The sequence below is a fragment of the Canis lupus genome, chromosome 33, assembly GCF_003254725.2.
Source record: "Canis lupus dingo isolate Sandy chromosome 33, ASM325472v2, whole genome shotgun sequence".
Taxonomy (NCBI): domain Eukaryota; kingdom Metazoa; phylum Chordata; class Mammalia; order Carnivora; family Canidae; genus Canis; species Canis lupus.
The window spans coordinates 28020605-28036994 of NC_064275.1; the positions used below are offsets into that span (position 1 = coordinate 28020605).

The 16390-nt window shown below is 51.8% G+C and overlaps 1 protein-coding gene across 1 annotated transcript in view; it reads right to left on the bottom strand.

Annotated features, from left to right (window-relative positions):
- ITGB5 (integrin subunit beta 5) overlaps window positions 1-16390 on the bottom strand; it is a 115890-nt gene that overhangs the window by 23539 nt on the left and 75961 nt on the right. Inside the window, exon 10 of the mRNA XM_025474752.3 lies at window positions 9299-9728. Coding sequence (XP_025330537.1) covers window positions 9299-9728 — 430 coding nt within the window. The remainder of the gene's footprint in view (window positions 1-9298; window positions 9729-16390) is intronic.

A 16390-nucleotide genomic window follows, 5' to 3' on the forward strand; every position in this document is an offset into this window, starting at 1 on the left:
ATGTGAACAATGCTCAATGCGCTCTTACGGACTGAGAGGAAATCAGCAACCCACCTAAAACAAAATGGCCTGCAGAGATCAAATCAGAGATCACGGTTTCCGTACCTGCAGCTGCACCGCCATCGGATACTCGCTACGGCTCTGGTTTTCCCAAAGAACTTTCTCCAATCACAAGATGCAAGGAGCTGGCTGACCCCAGAGACCAGCAGCCCAGTGTGCCCGGTTCAGGTGGCTAGTCTGAAAGCTGCATTGTTTCATTATAGGACTAGGCCCTAAATGTTGGTACCTTTTTGTCTTTCAAGTGAACTCGAGCAACGTCTGGATACAGTTGGAATGCTTAGAGAATTCTTTTTTTTTTTTTTTTAAGATTTTATTTATTTATTCATGAGAGACACAGAGAGGCAGAGATACAGGCAGAGGGAGAAGCAGGCTCCATGCAGGGAACCCGACGTGGGACTCGATCCCCTGGGTCTCCAGGATCAGGCCCCAGGCTGAAGGCAGGTGCTAAACTGCTGAACCACCCAGGGATCCCCTGCTTAGAGAATTCTTGGTCGAGGGGTGCCTGTTGAGAACTTCTGAAACCAAAGTGTTTTGATGCCATCAATGTCTGATGCTTATCTCTGTGGAAGAAAATGCTCCTCCAGGAAGGGGTGCAGTGAGGAGGCCAGGTAGTGACATTTATTCAACACCCCTGATGGATAGGCAGCATGCAAGGAGCTTTACAGACATTGTTCTTTCTTTCTTTTTTTTTTTTTTTTCTTTTTCAAAGATTTTATTTATTTGAGAGAGAGAGAGAGAGAAAGGAGGGGAAGGGCAGAGGGGGAGGAAGAGAATCTCAGGTAGACTCTGATGCGGGGCTTGATCCCACATCCCTGAAACCACGACCCGAGTCAAAACTGGACGTTCAACTGACTGAGCCACCTAGGCGGCCCCCAGACATTGTTCTATTAGATGCTCACAACAACTCTCTGGGGTATTTGACAGATAAGAAAACCTGTCAGAAACTGAGGGTTACCAGAAGGGAGGTGGGTGGGGGACGGGTGAAATGGGTGATGGGGATTAAGGAGGGCACTTGTCATGATGAGCACCGCATACTGCATGGAATCGCTGAATCGCTATACCATGCGCTGGAAACTACTATTAACGCTGTATGTTAACTAATTGGAATTTAAATAAAAACTTGAAAAAAGGGGCAGCCCGGGTGGCTCAGTGGTTTAGCACTGCCTTCAGCCCAGGGCCTGATCCTGGAGACCTGGGATCAAGTCCCACGTCGGGCTCCCTGCATGGAGCCTGCTTCACCCTTGGCCTGTGTCTCGCCTCTCTCTCTCTCTCTCTCTCTCTGTGTCTCCCATGAATAAATAAAAAAATCTTAAAAAAAAAAAAACTTGAAAAAAATATCTGTCAGGGAGGGTAAGTCTAGAGTCCAAGGTCACAGAGGTAGAAAGGGGGAGTGGCAGGTTTAGGATCCAGATTTGAACATGCACTGGTAAATGGCCTCTGCAGAAGTGTCTTTACTAATGAGGGATACAGCATTCCTTACGATCCTAATTACTGAAGAATCCTGTAACAAACTCTGTTCTTAGAGCCTCCATATTCCAAGTGCTCTGCAAGGGAACAGGACCCTCGACTTCTGCTGTCACGTGCATAATTAGGATTTGTGTGATAGCAGATAAGGGAAACCAAGATGCAGATATTCCTTTGGGGGGAAAAAAGGCCCTTTCTCTGAAAAATATGTATATTTTTGTGTTTTTATATTTCTCAGTAACACCATCAACAAACTGAGCAGAGATTGATATACATGTAAAAACCTGAAGAGTTTTCTAGGCTCTCCCACCTGAGGCACACCGTGGCAGTAATCCCTCTAAGAGGCCCCTTTCCAGAAAATTAAATATGTCAGATCTTGGTTCATTCAAAAGGCACTGTTCTTTTTTTTCATTGTACACGCCTTGTATTTATGGAGGTTGATTTTTTTTTCCTATGATCTGAATTAGCAATAATAAAGAAGCAGGGCACTGAAAAGGAGAAAACTGCTAGCAAAATTGATATTTTAAACTTCTTTGTGTATCTAAACTACCTGGACATAAATAAATAAACAAACAAACAAACAAACAAATAAATAAAAACTACCTGGACAGTCTCTACTGATGGGATATTTCTTTTGTGTATGTGTGTTTTCTGATATTGTTCTTTCTACATTTAAATTCAATTAATACAGGGCAACCCCGGTGGCACAGCGGTTTTGTGCTGCCTGCAGCCCAGGGCGTGATCCTGGGGTCCCGGGATCCAGTCCCACGTCGGGCTCCCTGCATGGAGCCTGCTTCTCCCTCTGCCTGTGTCTCTGCCTCTCTCTCTGTGTGTCTCTCATGAATAAATAAATAAAATCTTTAAAAAAAAAAAAAAGACAAATGAGGACTACAGACGTATGAAAGACAACAAATTTAAAAATAAATAAATAAATTCAATTAATACACAGATAATGTATCATTGGTTTCAGAGGTAGAGGTCAGTGACTCATCAGGCTTCTATAACACCCAGTGTTCGTTACATCACGCGCCCTCCTTCATGCCCGTCACCCAGTTACCCCATCTCCCCGCCCACCTCCTCTCCAGCGACCCTCATGTTGTCTCCCTCTCCGATTTTATCTTGTTCTAATTTTCTCTCTCTTCTCATATGATCCTCTGTTTTGTTTCTTAAGTCGCACAGATGAGTGAGATCATAGAATTGTCCTTCTCGGACTTATTTTGCTTAGCATGATATCCTCTAGTTCCATCCACATCCTTGCAAATGGCAAGATTTCAGTTTTTCTGATGGCCGAGGAGTATCCCATTGTGTGTGTGTGTGCGTGTGTGCGCGTGTGTGTGTCTACACCACATCTTCCTTATCCATTCATCTGTCAACGGACAGCTGGGCTCTTTCCACAGTCTGGCTATTGTGGACATTGCTGCTATGAACAATGGGGTGCAGGCACCCGTTCGGATCATTACATCTGTATCTTTGGGGTAAATTCCCAGCAGTGCAACAATTGCTGGGTCATAGGGTAGCTCTATTTTCAACTTCCTGAGGACCCTCCACACTGTTTTCCAGGGTGGCTGCACCACCTTGCGATCCCACCAGCAGCGCAGGAAGGTTCCCCTTTCTCCGCATCCTCGCCAACATCTGTCATTTCCTGACCTGTGAGCTTTAGCCATTCTGACCGGTGTGAGGTGGCATCTCATTGTGGCAAAAGGCACCTTTCAAAGCCTGTGTTGTGGACTTGCATTCAACACGGTCCTGTAACAAGCCATTTATGAAGTATGAGAATCTCGACGCGGTGGCAGAAAGTACAACTGAGATCACAGACCCAAGAACAGCCACCAGGATACTTATCCTCAGGGTGAAAATCACATTTCTGAAGAAAACAGGATAAATATGGCGAGAAATACTTTTATAAACATAGCTGGGTGACTGTTGCCAAAGGAGGTGTTTCATTTGGCAAGAATCGGGGAGTCTAAAACCAGCCTTAATGTCAGAGGGACTTGTAACTGGAGACGTGTCGCAGAGCCTCGTGAAGCCTTCTGGAAGCCATCAGCCCAGACCCAGAGCCTGTGCTTGGAGGCTGGCTCTGGCCGCTGGAAATGATGCCACTACCATCGCTCCCCATTTTTTTTTATGTTTGGGAGAGAACTCCTGATGCCCCTTAACCTCTGCTTGCCTGCCACATACTAGAGGATTTATACATCTATACAAAAATCTATATTAAAAAGAAAATGTGGGACACCTGGGTGGCTCAGTGGTTAAGCGCATCTACCTTTGGCTCAGGTCGTGATCCCAGGGTCCCGGGAGCAAGTCCCACATGGGGCTCCCTGCATGGAGCCTGCTTCTCCCTCTGCCTGTGTCTCTGCCTCTCTCTCTGTGTCTCTCATGAATAAATAAATAAAATCTTAAAAATAAATAAAATAAAATAAAATAAAATAAAATAAAATAAAATAAAAATATAAAATAAAAACTGACCAAACAGCCTATTAGAGAAAGTAAACTTTTTGAGAGCTTACTTAGATTCACTTTTAGGATCTTGTGGTCACAAGACCAAAAGGGCTCTGTTCAAAATTCCATATTCTGGGCAGCCCGGGTGGCTCAGCCGTTTAGTGCCACCTTCTGTCCAGGTCATGACCCCGGGGTCCTGGGATCGAGTCCCACGTCGGGCTCCCTGCATGGAGCCTGCTTCTCCCTCTGCCTGTGTCTCTGCCTCTCTGTGTCTCTCATGAATAAATAAATAAAATCTTTTAAAAAATTCCATATCCTGCTTGATTTATGTTTTCCCAATATGTAAAAACCCAAGAAGTAGGCTGACCATTAGCGAGTTATTCACTGTACCCCAGTGCAGTCATCTGAACTACGCAGAGTGCTGGAAGCTTCAGGGTTGAGCGTGATTTCAACAGCTTACCACAGTGGAGTAGCTCAAATCCCAGGAAATGCAGTGTTTGCGTATGGTAAGCAACAAAGAACAAAGTTTGAGCAATAATCTTCTATTACATTAAGAGCAACTAAACAGACATGTCCTACTTCTCCTGCTCCAGTGGTCAAGAAGGGATGCTGAGAGATCAAGGCTTCATGAGACTCAGAAGAACAGAAACCCTCACAATGGCTCCGAAAAGCTCCCGTTGCACACACGGGGACAGTCTGCGGTTCTGTTGCTTCTAGAATCCAGAGGGAAACAGAGCTACCCCAAGTGCATACACGTTCCCGTGAGAATGTGCCCCAAAAGTAGTAACTAAAGCTGTTCAACTGAGGATGGACCTTAGTCTGGTTGCTCCTCTACTGACTTTCCTGCCATATGACACGTTACAAACCGGGACTGTCTCCCATTCCCCCCTGGTCCTCTCTGGGGGCCGGGGAGGGCAACGGGACAAGGGGCTCTAAGCCTCTGACTGAGGGACCAGAGAGAAGCGGAAGGAGCTTCTCCAGGACGTGCCCAGCTCGGCTGCAGCCCCGCCGGAGGCCGACCCGAGCACGGGGCCCCTTGGGCCAGGGCCAGGCTGCGGGGACAGGGCGGGAGGGACCGTGGGAGAGCGCTGAAGTCAGCGGCTCCCCAGCCTCTGAGTCAGCACCTTCCAGACCAGAGGGGCTGTCGGGAAACAGACTTCTCGCCCACAAAACCCCAAACATCACAGCCGTCCAGGAACTCGAAACCCACGGGCACGGTTCCGGAGCGGGAGCCCCAAGCTCACCCCACGTGCCAAGGCACTGGGGGCTGGAACCCCCCTCCCGCCCCGTCCCTGCCGCCAGCTTCGATGCTGGAGACACGTGGCCGGAGGAGCTGCTACGCTCAAGGGCAGCAGCACATCCTGCCTGGAGCCGGGCTCCGTCTTACGTCCTTCCTAAATAATCAAACACAACAGTGACCTCATTCCAGAAACTGTTTTCCCCACTAAGACTTGGAGAGCTTCGCGTTTTGACTAGTTGTCGCTTTTCAAGCGAAGGGGTGGGGAGGGTACGTGGGGAGGCGCTGGCAGGAGAGCCAAAGTGTTCCGATCAATGAGGTATTACAGTCATTCAAGCTTAACTGCTGCTTAGGATAGAATATTACCCCAAAGAAGCAAGACACAAAATTGTATACTTAGAAGAAAGAGTTTGGAAAGCAAGATACTAACCTCTTGAAGTATGATCGACGGAATTATGAACAATTTATTTCACTTCTTTCTACTCTTCCAAACCTCAGGATGTTTCTCCAGCTATCTGACCGAGCACACTGTTTTGGAAGGAACGCGTGTGAACCAGTGCGGGAAGAGTTCCTCCGGGAGCACCAGGTGGTCCACACTCACCCTGGTCACCAAGAAGGGGGCAGACGGCAAGGACTGACCAGACAACTATCGATCGGATCGGTTTTCGAATTTTCTTTTGTGAACGTGCATGGCTTTTCCAATGGGGCGGGGGGGGGGGGGGGGGGGGGAGGAGAAAAGACGCACCACCCCAGCCATGCTGAGAAGTTAGTGACTTGAAACACAGTGTGTGGGGGAGCCTCCGGGGCGTCAAGAGCCTCCCTGCTCTCTACCCAGGGACGTGTGAGAGTCTCCCAGTACCACAGGGTTGTACGGATCATATGGAGTGCAGGGAGAGAACCCCCCGGGGTGGAAATCCGAAATGCAAGGGTGCCCTGCACCCCTAGGCCCTGTGCTGTATTCAGAGAAATGTTAACATCTGAGGGAGGAGAGGAGGCATCTACCGCGCGCTGGGCCCTGCCTCCTACCAAGCGCCACGTCTAGGTCTTTCTTCTTCAGTTTTCAAAATAACGCAGAAACGAAGGGCGATGAGCCATTTTGAGGCAGGAAACCCAAAAGCATGAGAGGGAAGCCACAGGGCAGCAGGCTGATGAATTAGGAGGACGGACTCTGCACACGTCATCTGACCTGGAAGCCCCTGCTCCCTGGCAATAGGGACACAATATGGTAGGAGCAGCCTTCTGGATAAAGACATAGCAGAGGAGAAAGGAGAGACAGTTTCATGAGACTATTTGCTAATATGTTTGAAACAAAAAACACTGCTGTAAGCCAGTTATAGATACTGCCAGGCTCCTTGGAGCTTTTATGGGAGACTAAAAGGGCCTGGGAGGCCACTCACCACGCTGGAACCCCTGAGGCAATGCCTGGCAGTTTATGGGGCCGGTGGGGTTGGGGGGGGTAGGGGAAGGAAGGGATGGCCCCTCTTGCACTGGCCAGCAGGGGTGGCATTGACTCAGAAAGGACCAAGGGCTCAGTGAGCCCTGTTATCCCAGGCCGAGCGCTAGGTGCCGTGTGCACGAGCTCTATTGCTTACAGGAGCTTGAAGCCCAAAGTGACACAAGCAGCAGGTGGTGGTATGGGATTTAGACTCAGGACTGCCTGACCCTTAGCACTTTTTCTGCTAACTCAGAGCCATCCAGCGAATCCCAATCTATCCTCACTTTGACAGAGAAAAGAGCAGATCCCTGTGGCACACTCAGAAATTAGGAAGAAACCTAATTTCTTCCACCTGTGACATTCCCCGTGACATCTTCCTTCCGTTCCTCTATGACAGTCACATGGCCTGCACTTTCTGGAGCAATCCCAGTTGTGACCATGCTGGCCCCACCGCTCCCACGGGTGTCCTCATACTTGTCTCCCTGTGTGGTCAGCCCCAGGAGGCCTCCCCTGCAAACCCACGTCTGGGCCACTCGCAGTACTTGCTCCTTCCAAAGAAGGATGGTCATTCCTCTCACAGTGACGGGTCATTTTTTTTTTTTTAAGATTTTATTTATTTATTCATGAGAAACACACAGAGAGAGGCAGAGACATAGGCAGAGGGAAAAGCAGACTCCCTGTGGGGAACCTGATGTGGGACTCAATCCCAGGACCCCAGAATCATGCCCTGAGCCAAAGGCAGATGCTCAACCACTGAGCTACCAAGGCATCCCGACAGGTCATTTATATGCTCTGATTTGCGTCCCATGTTTCTGCTTTATCTTCCCTCCTATACTCAAAGTTCCAAATCAGTGCGTCCCAGCTGGAAGCCCACTCTCGAGGGAGGAATCCCAGCAACAACAGCATACACAGCCAGAGGAACTACAATCCTGCCTAAGGTTGTTGCACTCCCCGGATTCGCAGGCAGCCCTGGTGTTGGATGGAATGAACCCCCTGAGACACGATTTTACTGTATCTCATCTCAGAATGCAACTCCCAGAATGGGGAACGGCCAAACTGTAATAGAACTAGAATCCATGGAAAGTCTTACGCTTACATGAAAAAACTTTAGTGCTCAAACATGACGCCACAAAAGCTTGGCTTGGTTGTAGTTCATTTGAAAAATTAAAAAAAAAAAAAAAAAAAAACCTTCAGCTTTTGGTAGCAAAGCTAAAAAACAAAACAAAACAAAACAAAAAAAACCCCAGCTCAACAGTATCACGTGCTGTTTCACAGACGAGACAAAGGAAAGTGGGCACATTGTTAGGGTGCGTTAATGGAAGTGGAACGCCCAGATCACAGAAATGTTTGGCTGAACTGTGGGCTGGGCCCTCGCTCTCCAGGATGACAAATAACACCCTCGATTCTGAGAAGCACGCTCAACAACAGAGCCCTCTGAGAAGGGGGTTGGGGGGGAGAGACTCGGTGTCTAGTGCAGAAAGAAGAGAACAGACCCGAAAAAAATAAAAAAAGGAAGAAAAGAGAAACCTAAGGAATTTTCAGAGGTTTGACAGGCTGTCATATGGAGGAGGGCGTCCAGAATGTGAATCAGCGGGTGGAAATTACTGAGAAACAGTTTTCTGCTCAATCAAAAAGAAACTTCCAAACCGCATCTGCAGGAGATGCAGAATGATGGCCCCCAGAGATGACCCGCAGCCCGATCCCCAGAACCCCAGGAGCGGTGACATCAAAGATCTCGAGATGGGGAGACTCTGGGATCACCCTTGTGGGTGCAACAGAATCACAAGGCTTCTTCTAAGAGCGAGCCAGAACGTCAGAGAGAGAAAGAGAGGGAGGGAACAACAAAGCAGAAGTCAGACTCCGCGAGAGGTCTGAGGATGCCACGCTGCTGGCTTTGAAGATGGAAGAAGGGGCTAGGAGCAGCCCTTAGAAGCCGGGACGGGGGATCCCTGGGTGGCGCAGCGGTTTGGCGCCTGCCTTTGGCCCAGGGCGCGATCCTGGAGACCCGGGATCGAATCCCACGTCGGGCTCCCGGTGCATGGAGCCTGCTTCTCCCTCTGCCTATGTCTCTGCCTCTCTTTCTCTCTCTGTGACTATCATAAATAAATAAAACTTAAAAAAAAAAAAAAAAAGAAGAAGCCGGGACGGGCAAGGGAATGGATTCCCCCTGCCCAGAGCTTCCGGGAAGGCACGCAGCCCCGCTGACACCTGGATTTTACCCAAATGATATCCACTTCGGACTTTTGACTCTCAGGACAGTAACAGAACACATTTGTGTTGTTTTGAGCCACTAAGTCTACAGCGACTGGTCAAAGCAGCGATAGGGGAAGAACACGATGTCTAACAAGGGAAGGACCACTCCCGGCCCCAGGGAGCGCCCCGTCCCGGGAGGCAATCAAGAAGAAACTAAGCACCTACCTGTCAGGAATGCTGTGCCAGTAAGTCCTGGAGGACGCACAGCCCACCCCTCTGACTCTGGGGGTCCACAGGCACGTGGCGGGTGCTGGGCCTGCCGCCGTGTCCTGCTCGCTGGTCCCCCCTCCCAGGCCCAGTGGCAGGCAAGGCTTGCCCTCGCCTTCTCCCGGGGGGAAGCAGGTGGTCAGACGGGGCGCCCTGCGGGGGGGGATGCGCCCTAGGGGGGCCCGGGCTGGCGGGGAGCCTACCTGAGCAGAGGACCCCTCGGTTCCTGGCGCAGGAGAAGTTGTCACACTGGCAGAAAGGGCCGTAGATCTTCCCGAACTCGCTCTCGAAGCAGGAGCACTGGTTGCAGCTGCACTCCCCGCGCCCGCTGCACAGCGGCCTGCCCTCGGCTTCGCGGCACAGGTGCTGGCGGCCGCTCTGGCTCTCCCCCTCCTGGCACTCGCACCTGCTGCCCAGGTGGCCGGGCTGGCACTCGCACAGGCCGCACACGTAGGTGCCCTTCCCGCCGCACCGGGCGCTGTCGGGCTCGGGGCCCGCGCTGCAGCCGCACCGGCAGTGGTAGGCGACGGCCACCTGCAGGCTGTCCCGGAAGCCCACGGGCCGCAGCGTGAACGCGGCCGCCGCTGGGCCGCCCGGGCAGCCCCGGGCCTCCGCCGCCACCTCGAAGGTCGCCTGCGTGGAGGGAGAGAGCAGACGCTGGGGCGCGGCCGGCCGGGGCCCCCACCAACCCCCCCTCCCCGGCACCCAGGGGCCCGGGCGAGCCGCCCCGGGGGGTCCCGGCCCCTGCCCGCAGAGGGCACGCAGCCCGGCCTGAGGTCACGGGAGGGGGTGCCCCCCTGCATTTCACCTTCATCCTGTGCCCCCCCCTCCCCACGATGAAAGTCACGCACCCCGCAAATCCCTTCTGGCCACGTCCTCTGTGCCAGGCCCCGAGCTGGACATGCCCTGACCTCACAGGCCAGACGTCCCCAGACCCTGGCACCTGCGCCCCCGACGAGGGACGAGAGGGCCCTGGGTCCCTTCCACAGGGTCTGTTTCCCTGCAGACACACCCAAAGGCTACGTGGCCCCAGTTCTCCCTCCGACTGGTCCTCCCAGCTGCATCTCCCACAAGATGACAAGTCATCACAGACGACACACGCCACGCACACGGACAGACTATTTCTCTTTAAACAAAGCACATGGGGCAGCCCGGGGGGCTCAGCGGTTGAGCGCCGCCTTCGGCCCAGGGCATGGTCCTGGGGTCCTGGGACGGAGTCCCACGTCGGGCTCCCTGCATGGAGCCTGCTTCTCCCTCTGCCTGGGTCTCTGACTCTCTCTCTGCATCTCTTGTGGATAAATAAATAAAATCCCTTTTCTTTTTATTTATTTTTTTTCTTTTTCCTTTTCTTTTTAAAATATTTTTTTTTTTAAAGATTTTATTTATTTATTCATGAGAGGCAGAGAGAGAGGCAGAGACACAGAGACACAGGCAGAGGGAGAAGCAGGCTCCATGCAGCAAGCCTGACGTGGGACTCGATCCCGGGTCTCCAGGATCACACCCTGGGCTGAAGGCGGCGCTAAACCGCTGAGCCACCCGGGCTGCCCTCCTTTTCTTTTTAAAAAGTCATCTATAACTGGCTTTACTGGCCACTCTTAGGTAACAATGTGTCTTTTTGGAGAACACTGAAAACATGTTCTTTCTAAACGTTCTACAGATCCCTATCACTTTGGGGTCTTTAGAACTCTAAAAGGCCTCCCCTCAGATTCTGTGACATCCAGGGACACCCCAGGGTGGGGGCAGAGGAGACTGAGCAGGAGGGCAGACCCAGCGCTCAGCCGGGTCTTGGCAGCAGGCGTGACTCCAGAGGCCTCAACGACAGACATCCAGGAAGTGGGGTCAGCCAAGGGGCGTCCCAGGAGGTGCTGTTGGACAGGTGCACTGAGGATGATGGCCAACAGCCAGAGTCAGAGGTTGCTGGGAGAGCACAACCAGCTGCAGACGGTTGGGACGACCCCACCCCCACCCTCCAGGTCTACACAGACGGTAGGAGGAGGCAAGGGGAGAAATGGACAGAAGCAAGCTCAGTGCCAAGTTTCAAGGACCTGAGATATATCGGTGGGCTCTTGGGTAAGGAAGCAAGATGAGGACCCACCCGGGAACCGAAATCCATCTAATGACAACAAACACGAATAGTTCCTGAGTGTCAGGTGCCTCCCTGCGCCAGGCACCGTGCTGGGCATCCCCACCGGGGTCTCGGTCACGGGGCCTAAAATGAGGCCTTCTCACTCACTAGAGAGAAAACACGGCTGGTGGGTGGGGGAGCTTAGCGCTGTGGGGTGGGGCGGGGCTCTCCCTGGCACGTCATCCCCTGGACGTAGGGGATGCAGCAGATGCTCAGTGTCCACATCCGGGTACAGAGGAAGAGGCCGTCCTGCTAACTGGAAGCACCACGCGATGGTGATCCCCAAGGTGGTGACGAGGCATCTCCAGACCTCCCGGCCTTGGGCTAGCGATGACCCACACCGACAGACAGGAGAGAGGTGGGAAGCCTGTCGGAAGCCGCCCACAGGGCTGTCGAGAAAGCGGAGGTGAACATCCGTCCCTCCGGACAGAAGCCATGACTTGCGCAGGGCCACGAGCTCCCAAGGCTACAAGCGTGCGGGCCTCGTTAAATGGAAAGCTCTCGCCTCCCAAAGGCGTCAGAAGTGGAATAAGCTCCAAAGGGATAACCGAGACCGCGAGCCAAAGGGGTTTAATGACTGAAGAGCTGGGAGGAGTGGCTCTGTGAGCATCGCCTGCCCCCAGGGAAACTTGCGGGCATCAAGGGACAGAGTAACAAGAGAACGAAGCGTCCCTGGTCTTACCGACGTGTCTGTGCTCGCCGGGGAGTGAGTGGAGAAGCCAGGGGAGCCCCCGCGTCGGCGCAGGCAGCCAGCTCCCCGGATTCAGGAAGGCTCACAGGCTGCCTGCCTGGCGGGCGGAGTAAGGAGGACTGGCCCGCAGGCGTCCTAGGGGCCTTCCCTGGCCAAGCCCGCGACCGGCCCGTCCCAGCTGTCGGGCCCACGCAGCCTGGCGTGCGACCAGCCACCTGATAACCAGACAAGGGCTCCGTCTAGTTCAGCCACTGGGGCTCGCAGGTCCTGCCGGGCACAGGGATGCTATAAAAAGTCCTTTAGGAACAACGAGTCCATCCGTTCTGCTAACCCTCCTTGCAGAGTCCATTTCCCGGAGGGATCAGGAAAGAATCCAGAGTCTGTCAAGCAGCTGGAACGAGACTTTTTCCTGATTACTGTGGACTTCAACCGGTACTGAAGGCTCCCCCAGTTCCTGGAGACTTTCCATCTCCCACTCTGAGATTCCAGAGGAAGGTCATGGACACAGCAGGCCTCCCTCCCATCCAGTCTTGTTATTTAAGCCTCATTGGGATGCTCCCGGTTTCCCCACAGGGCTGTTGGCTTGACCCACGCTTTCAAAAGGGCTGCCCAGCCCCCACCCCAAACCCACCAAACCGGGGGCTGTACCGATGCCAAGTCCACCAGGAGCTCGCTGAAACAAAGCGCTGGGCATGGGCATGGGGTAACAGAGCCCCAAAGGAGGGGACAGGAGAGGGGGACGCTGTGGGAAGCCCGTGATGGGGCTCACTAGGTCCTTTGTGCCGGGTGTTAGCGCGGGCTACGCGGCTGGCCACTTGCATACTGATTTGTCAAAGTCAGCTCATGAGAAAGCCAACTCCCAGTGGCCAGGCCCACTCAGTCAGCACTGGCTGGTGTTGGGACCAGGGGAGGAAAATCAGGGAAAAAACTGAAATCACTGGAGAAGGGGACCTCATTGGATTTGACACTTCCAAGGCTTAATCTAAGGCGGACTTCTTTTGTCCCTCGCCCCGTACCAACTCTCCTGCTTCCTGCCGGAGAGATCTCCTAACCCAGAGGATGCAGGAGAAGTCACCAGACCACGGCGTCTGGCTGGAAGTGAGCATAATGCCTCTGTTTGGTCCCCCTCCACCGTTTCTGCAGGAAGCTTTAGTTACAAGGGGGTGAGACTCAGCTGGCTGCCACTTGAACCCAGCCGTCCCAAGGCTGCACCCCCACACACCCCCATAGGCCATGTCCTCATCTACGGACCAGACCCAGGGATATCCTGACCGCTTTCCCTAATCCCGAATCTCCACGTAAGTTCCTGAGCCCTTCCGCCTGCCTCCTGCCGTTCCCCAAACCACAGCACCTGCCAAATAACAGCCAGATACCTTAGCTTGGCACCTACGTCCTACCCGTGTGGCCCAAGCCTGCCTCTGCAGCCTCAACTCCAGCCACCCTCCCCCTTGGGGGCAGCAGCATGTCCAGGGACGGGTGAGTGGCTGCTGCCACCGCCCCTGCAGTAGAGCCAGGGGCCATGTGACGCCCGTGGCCTCTTGGACAGCAAGACAACACTGGACAGTGAGCCACCCTGGGGGCCTCCCTCTGAGCCAAAGGGGGCTGCTGACCACCCGTGGGGAAGAGCTGTCCAGGGCGATGAGTGTGGGAGAAGCTCCTTTCTTCTGTCCCTATTTCAGATCCTCTACAACTCATCCCAATATAACCGAGATTTTTTGTTTTTGTTTTCGTGGGGAAAAAATGCCATTTAAAGTCCTTTTTCATCTTCTAGCCAATGTTCTCAGTTTCCCGAGCTATCCTAGCAAAACCCAAAATCTGTACATGAGGGGGTCTGTCCGTAAGCGGTAGTGATGCCACCTGGGGCTTCCTAGGAAGATTTGCTTCCCAAGTGCATGAGGGAGAACACAGATTTGACTCTGAGCGCGCATGGCTCAATAGCAGCAGGACTTCTGGGAAGTTTCTCGGGTCCCCCCCCCTTGGAGCCCCAGTCTTTCTCACATCAAGTCAGGGTAATGGGTACCTTACAGGTGCTGCAGGAAGCAGAGGAAGCCGCGGTCACGGTAAATCCCCATGAAATGGGGTTTATACAACTCGTGTTATTGCCTCCACGGTCAGGAGGACTAGTCAGGAGATCTTGGCTTGAGTTGCAAGTCCACCACTCGTTAGCTGGGGGATCTGGGGCGGGTTGTCACGCTCCCAAAGCTCAGGATGCTCAGCAGCAATGAGCGCAGCACCCCATTCCCTGCCCCCCCAAGTCTTGGGGTGCATGCACTGAATGAGGGAAGGTGCATAAAAGCTCTCAATAAATGATGCTCCCTATGGAGGGGGTGCTTCTTTGTTGTCATACATTGCTCTGAAACGAACCCTTTGAAGCAGATACGCTAGATCAGAATCACAGCCATCAAGAGGCCAGGGAAAGGTGGTCTAAGGTACCAGCATCACAGCCGGAAAGCCCTGGCTCCGCTCTTCTCACCTGTCCTCACAGGGCAGTTCCCCCACTGCTGAACGAGAGCTAGCTCATCGTGGCTCCTAAGGCTAACTGCACATGCCTCCCGAGCCCACGAGGGGCCCCAAGAGTCTCGAAACAACTTTCTCGTGTTTGCTTAAGGCAGTAAAAACTGCTTGAGTTTCTTGCATCCCAAAAGAAACCTATGGATTATCATTATTATCAACAAACATGAGTTCCTCTGACCTTCCTGGTTTCCAGACAATTCATCGTGACACTTGTCACTCACTCGTCCTTTGAAAAAGAGAGAGGAGAGAGAGAACTGAATGCAGAACTGCAGATGCAGTCTGACCCACACCAAGAAGAGAGGATCCATTCTCTCCGGGGTTTCAGAATACTTCTGTTAACGCGACCTCAGCTGCCGCTTTTCCCTTTTTTTTTTTTCCTTTTTTTTTTTTTTTTAAGCGACATTGTTCATTCAACATTAAGCCTTTGAGGATCAGAATCTGTCCGATTCTTTCTTAAAAATCACTCTCAAACCGAATTTCCTCTACCCTGTTAATCTTCTGAGCTAAATGCAAGATATCAGCCCTATGATTTCAAGCCAGCTGAATGCTGAGAGTGATTTTAGACCTTGGTTTTCCTGTGTGATGAGATAATCTGCGTTCTCCAGTTCTGTGACCTTCTCACATTTGATAAGCAGGTCTTCTGTGAGTTCAACTGCAGCCAGGAGTGACCGCGAACAGATGAGAGAACGTGGAACCTCACGCAGGTCCTCCTCCAGCTGACGTTACTAACACTTTTAGGGAGCAAGTTGCCTCAGCTACGAGTCCGCCTAACTGCGCTGTCATCGACTTACATGATTATCTGACTTGTAAGGTCACCATCAGACCTTGTCAAGGACTTTCCTGAAACCCAGGTGTCTCGTGTGTGTGCTGTGGATCTTCTTTCTCACCTGTGGCCCGCTGCACCTATTTCTCCAGGTAAAGGGCTCCTTGTTTGGGTGCTTTTCATGCTTTTTTGCCTTCCTGACACACTGCACCAGACATTTACCCACAGATCTAAAGAACTCACTTGTGTGTCCCTTTCCCTGGTTATCTCTGCCTCCTTCTGTTTTCCAGAACTGTCTCTTTAGGGGCACCTGGGTGGTGCAGTTGGTTAAGCGGTCTTCGGCTCAGGTCATGATCTCAGGGTCTTGGGATCAAGCCGAGTCGGGCTCCCTGCTCAATGGGGAGCCTGCTTCTCCCTCTCTCCCTGCTACTCCCTCTGCTGTGCTGTCTTGCTCACATATTCTGTCTCTCTCAAATAAATAAATAAAATCTTAAAAAAAAAAAAAAAAAAAAACTCCTCTCTTTAAACCTTGTGACTATTAGGCTTCCGTGCTTTTCAAAAAAATCACCTGAACTGATTAATCATTATAACCGGTCAAGACAACATAAATATATTGTGAAATCTGACAAGTACTAACTATAAAATTTTATCAGAAGTAGTGAGACGAAGCTTTCCCCACCCAAATAGTTCACGTATGGGTAAAATATTACTTACTGCTAAATAAGTCCAGGATTAATTCTATTCCTATTTTGCATCTATCTAGAATAAAGTACACCTTCCAAAAAGCCTGATTCATAGAATTAGGAAGATGAGACTAGAAATATTTTTTTTACAGTAATGTCACCTTATTCTAGGAGCACCTTCTGAGTTAAATGCCATAAATAATCATTTTTCACTTTTAATGATGTATCATCTAACAACTCATTGGGCCCTCTTTTTTAACAGAAGAAAACTTGGAAAAAAGATGTCTTAAATCAAGATTTATTACTTACTCATTAGAGTCCTTCACTTTCTCAATGTTGACACCATATTTTGAATTGTCCCTGTGGTGGAGCAAGGCACCACAGTAAGATTTAGAACAGGGGAGATGGATGCCTGTGTGTCGCAATGGGTGAAGGGCAGCTGTGACCAGAGATGGCATGTGGGAAAGCCCCAGAAGACCATACCGAGGTGCAACCAGCCATGCGGCTCTACCTACATCT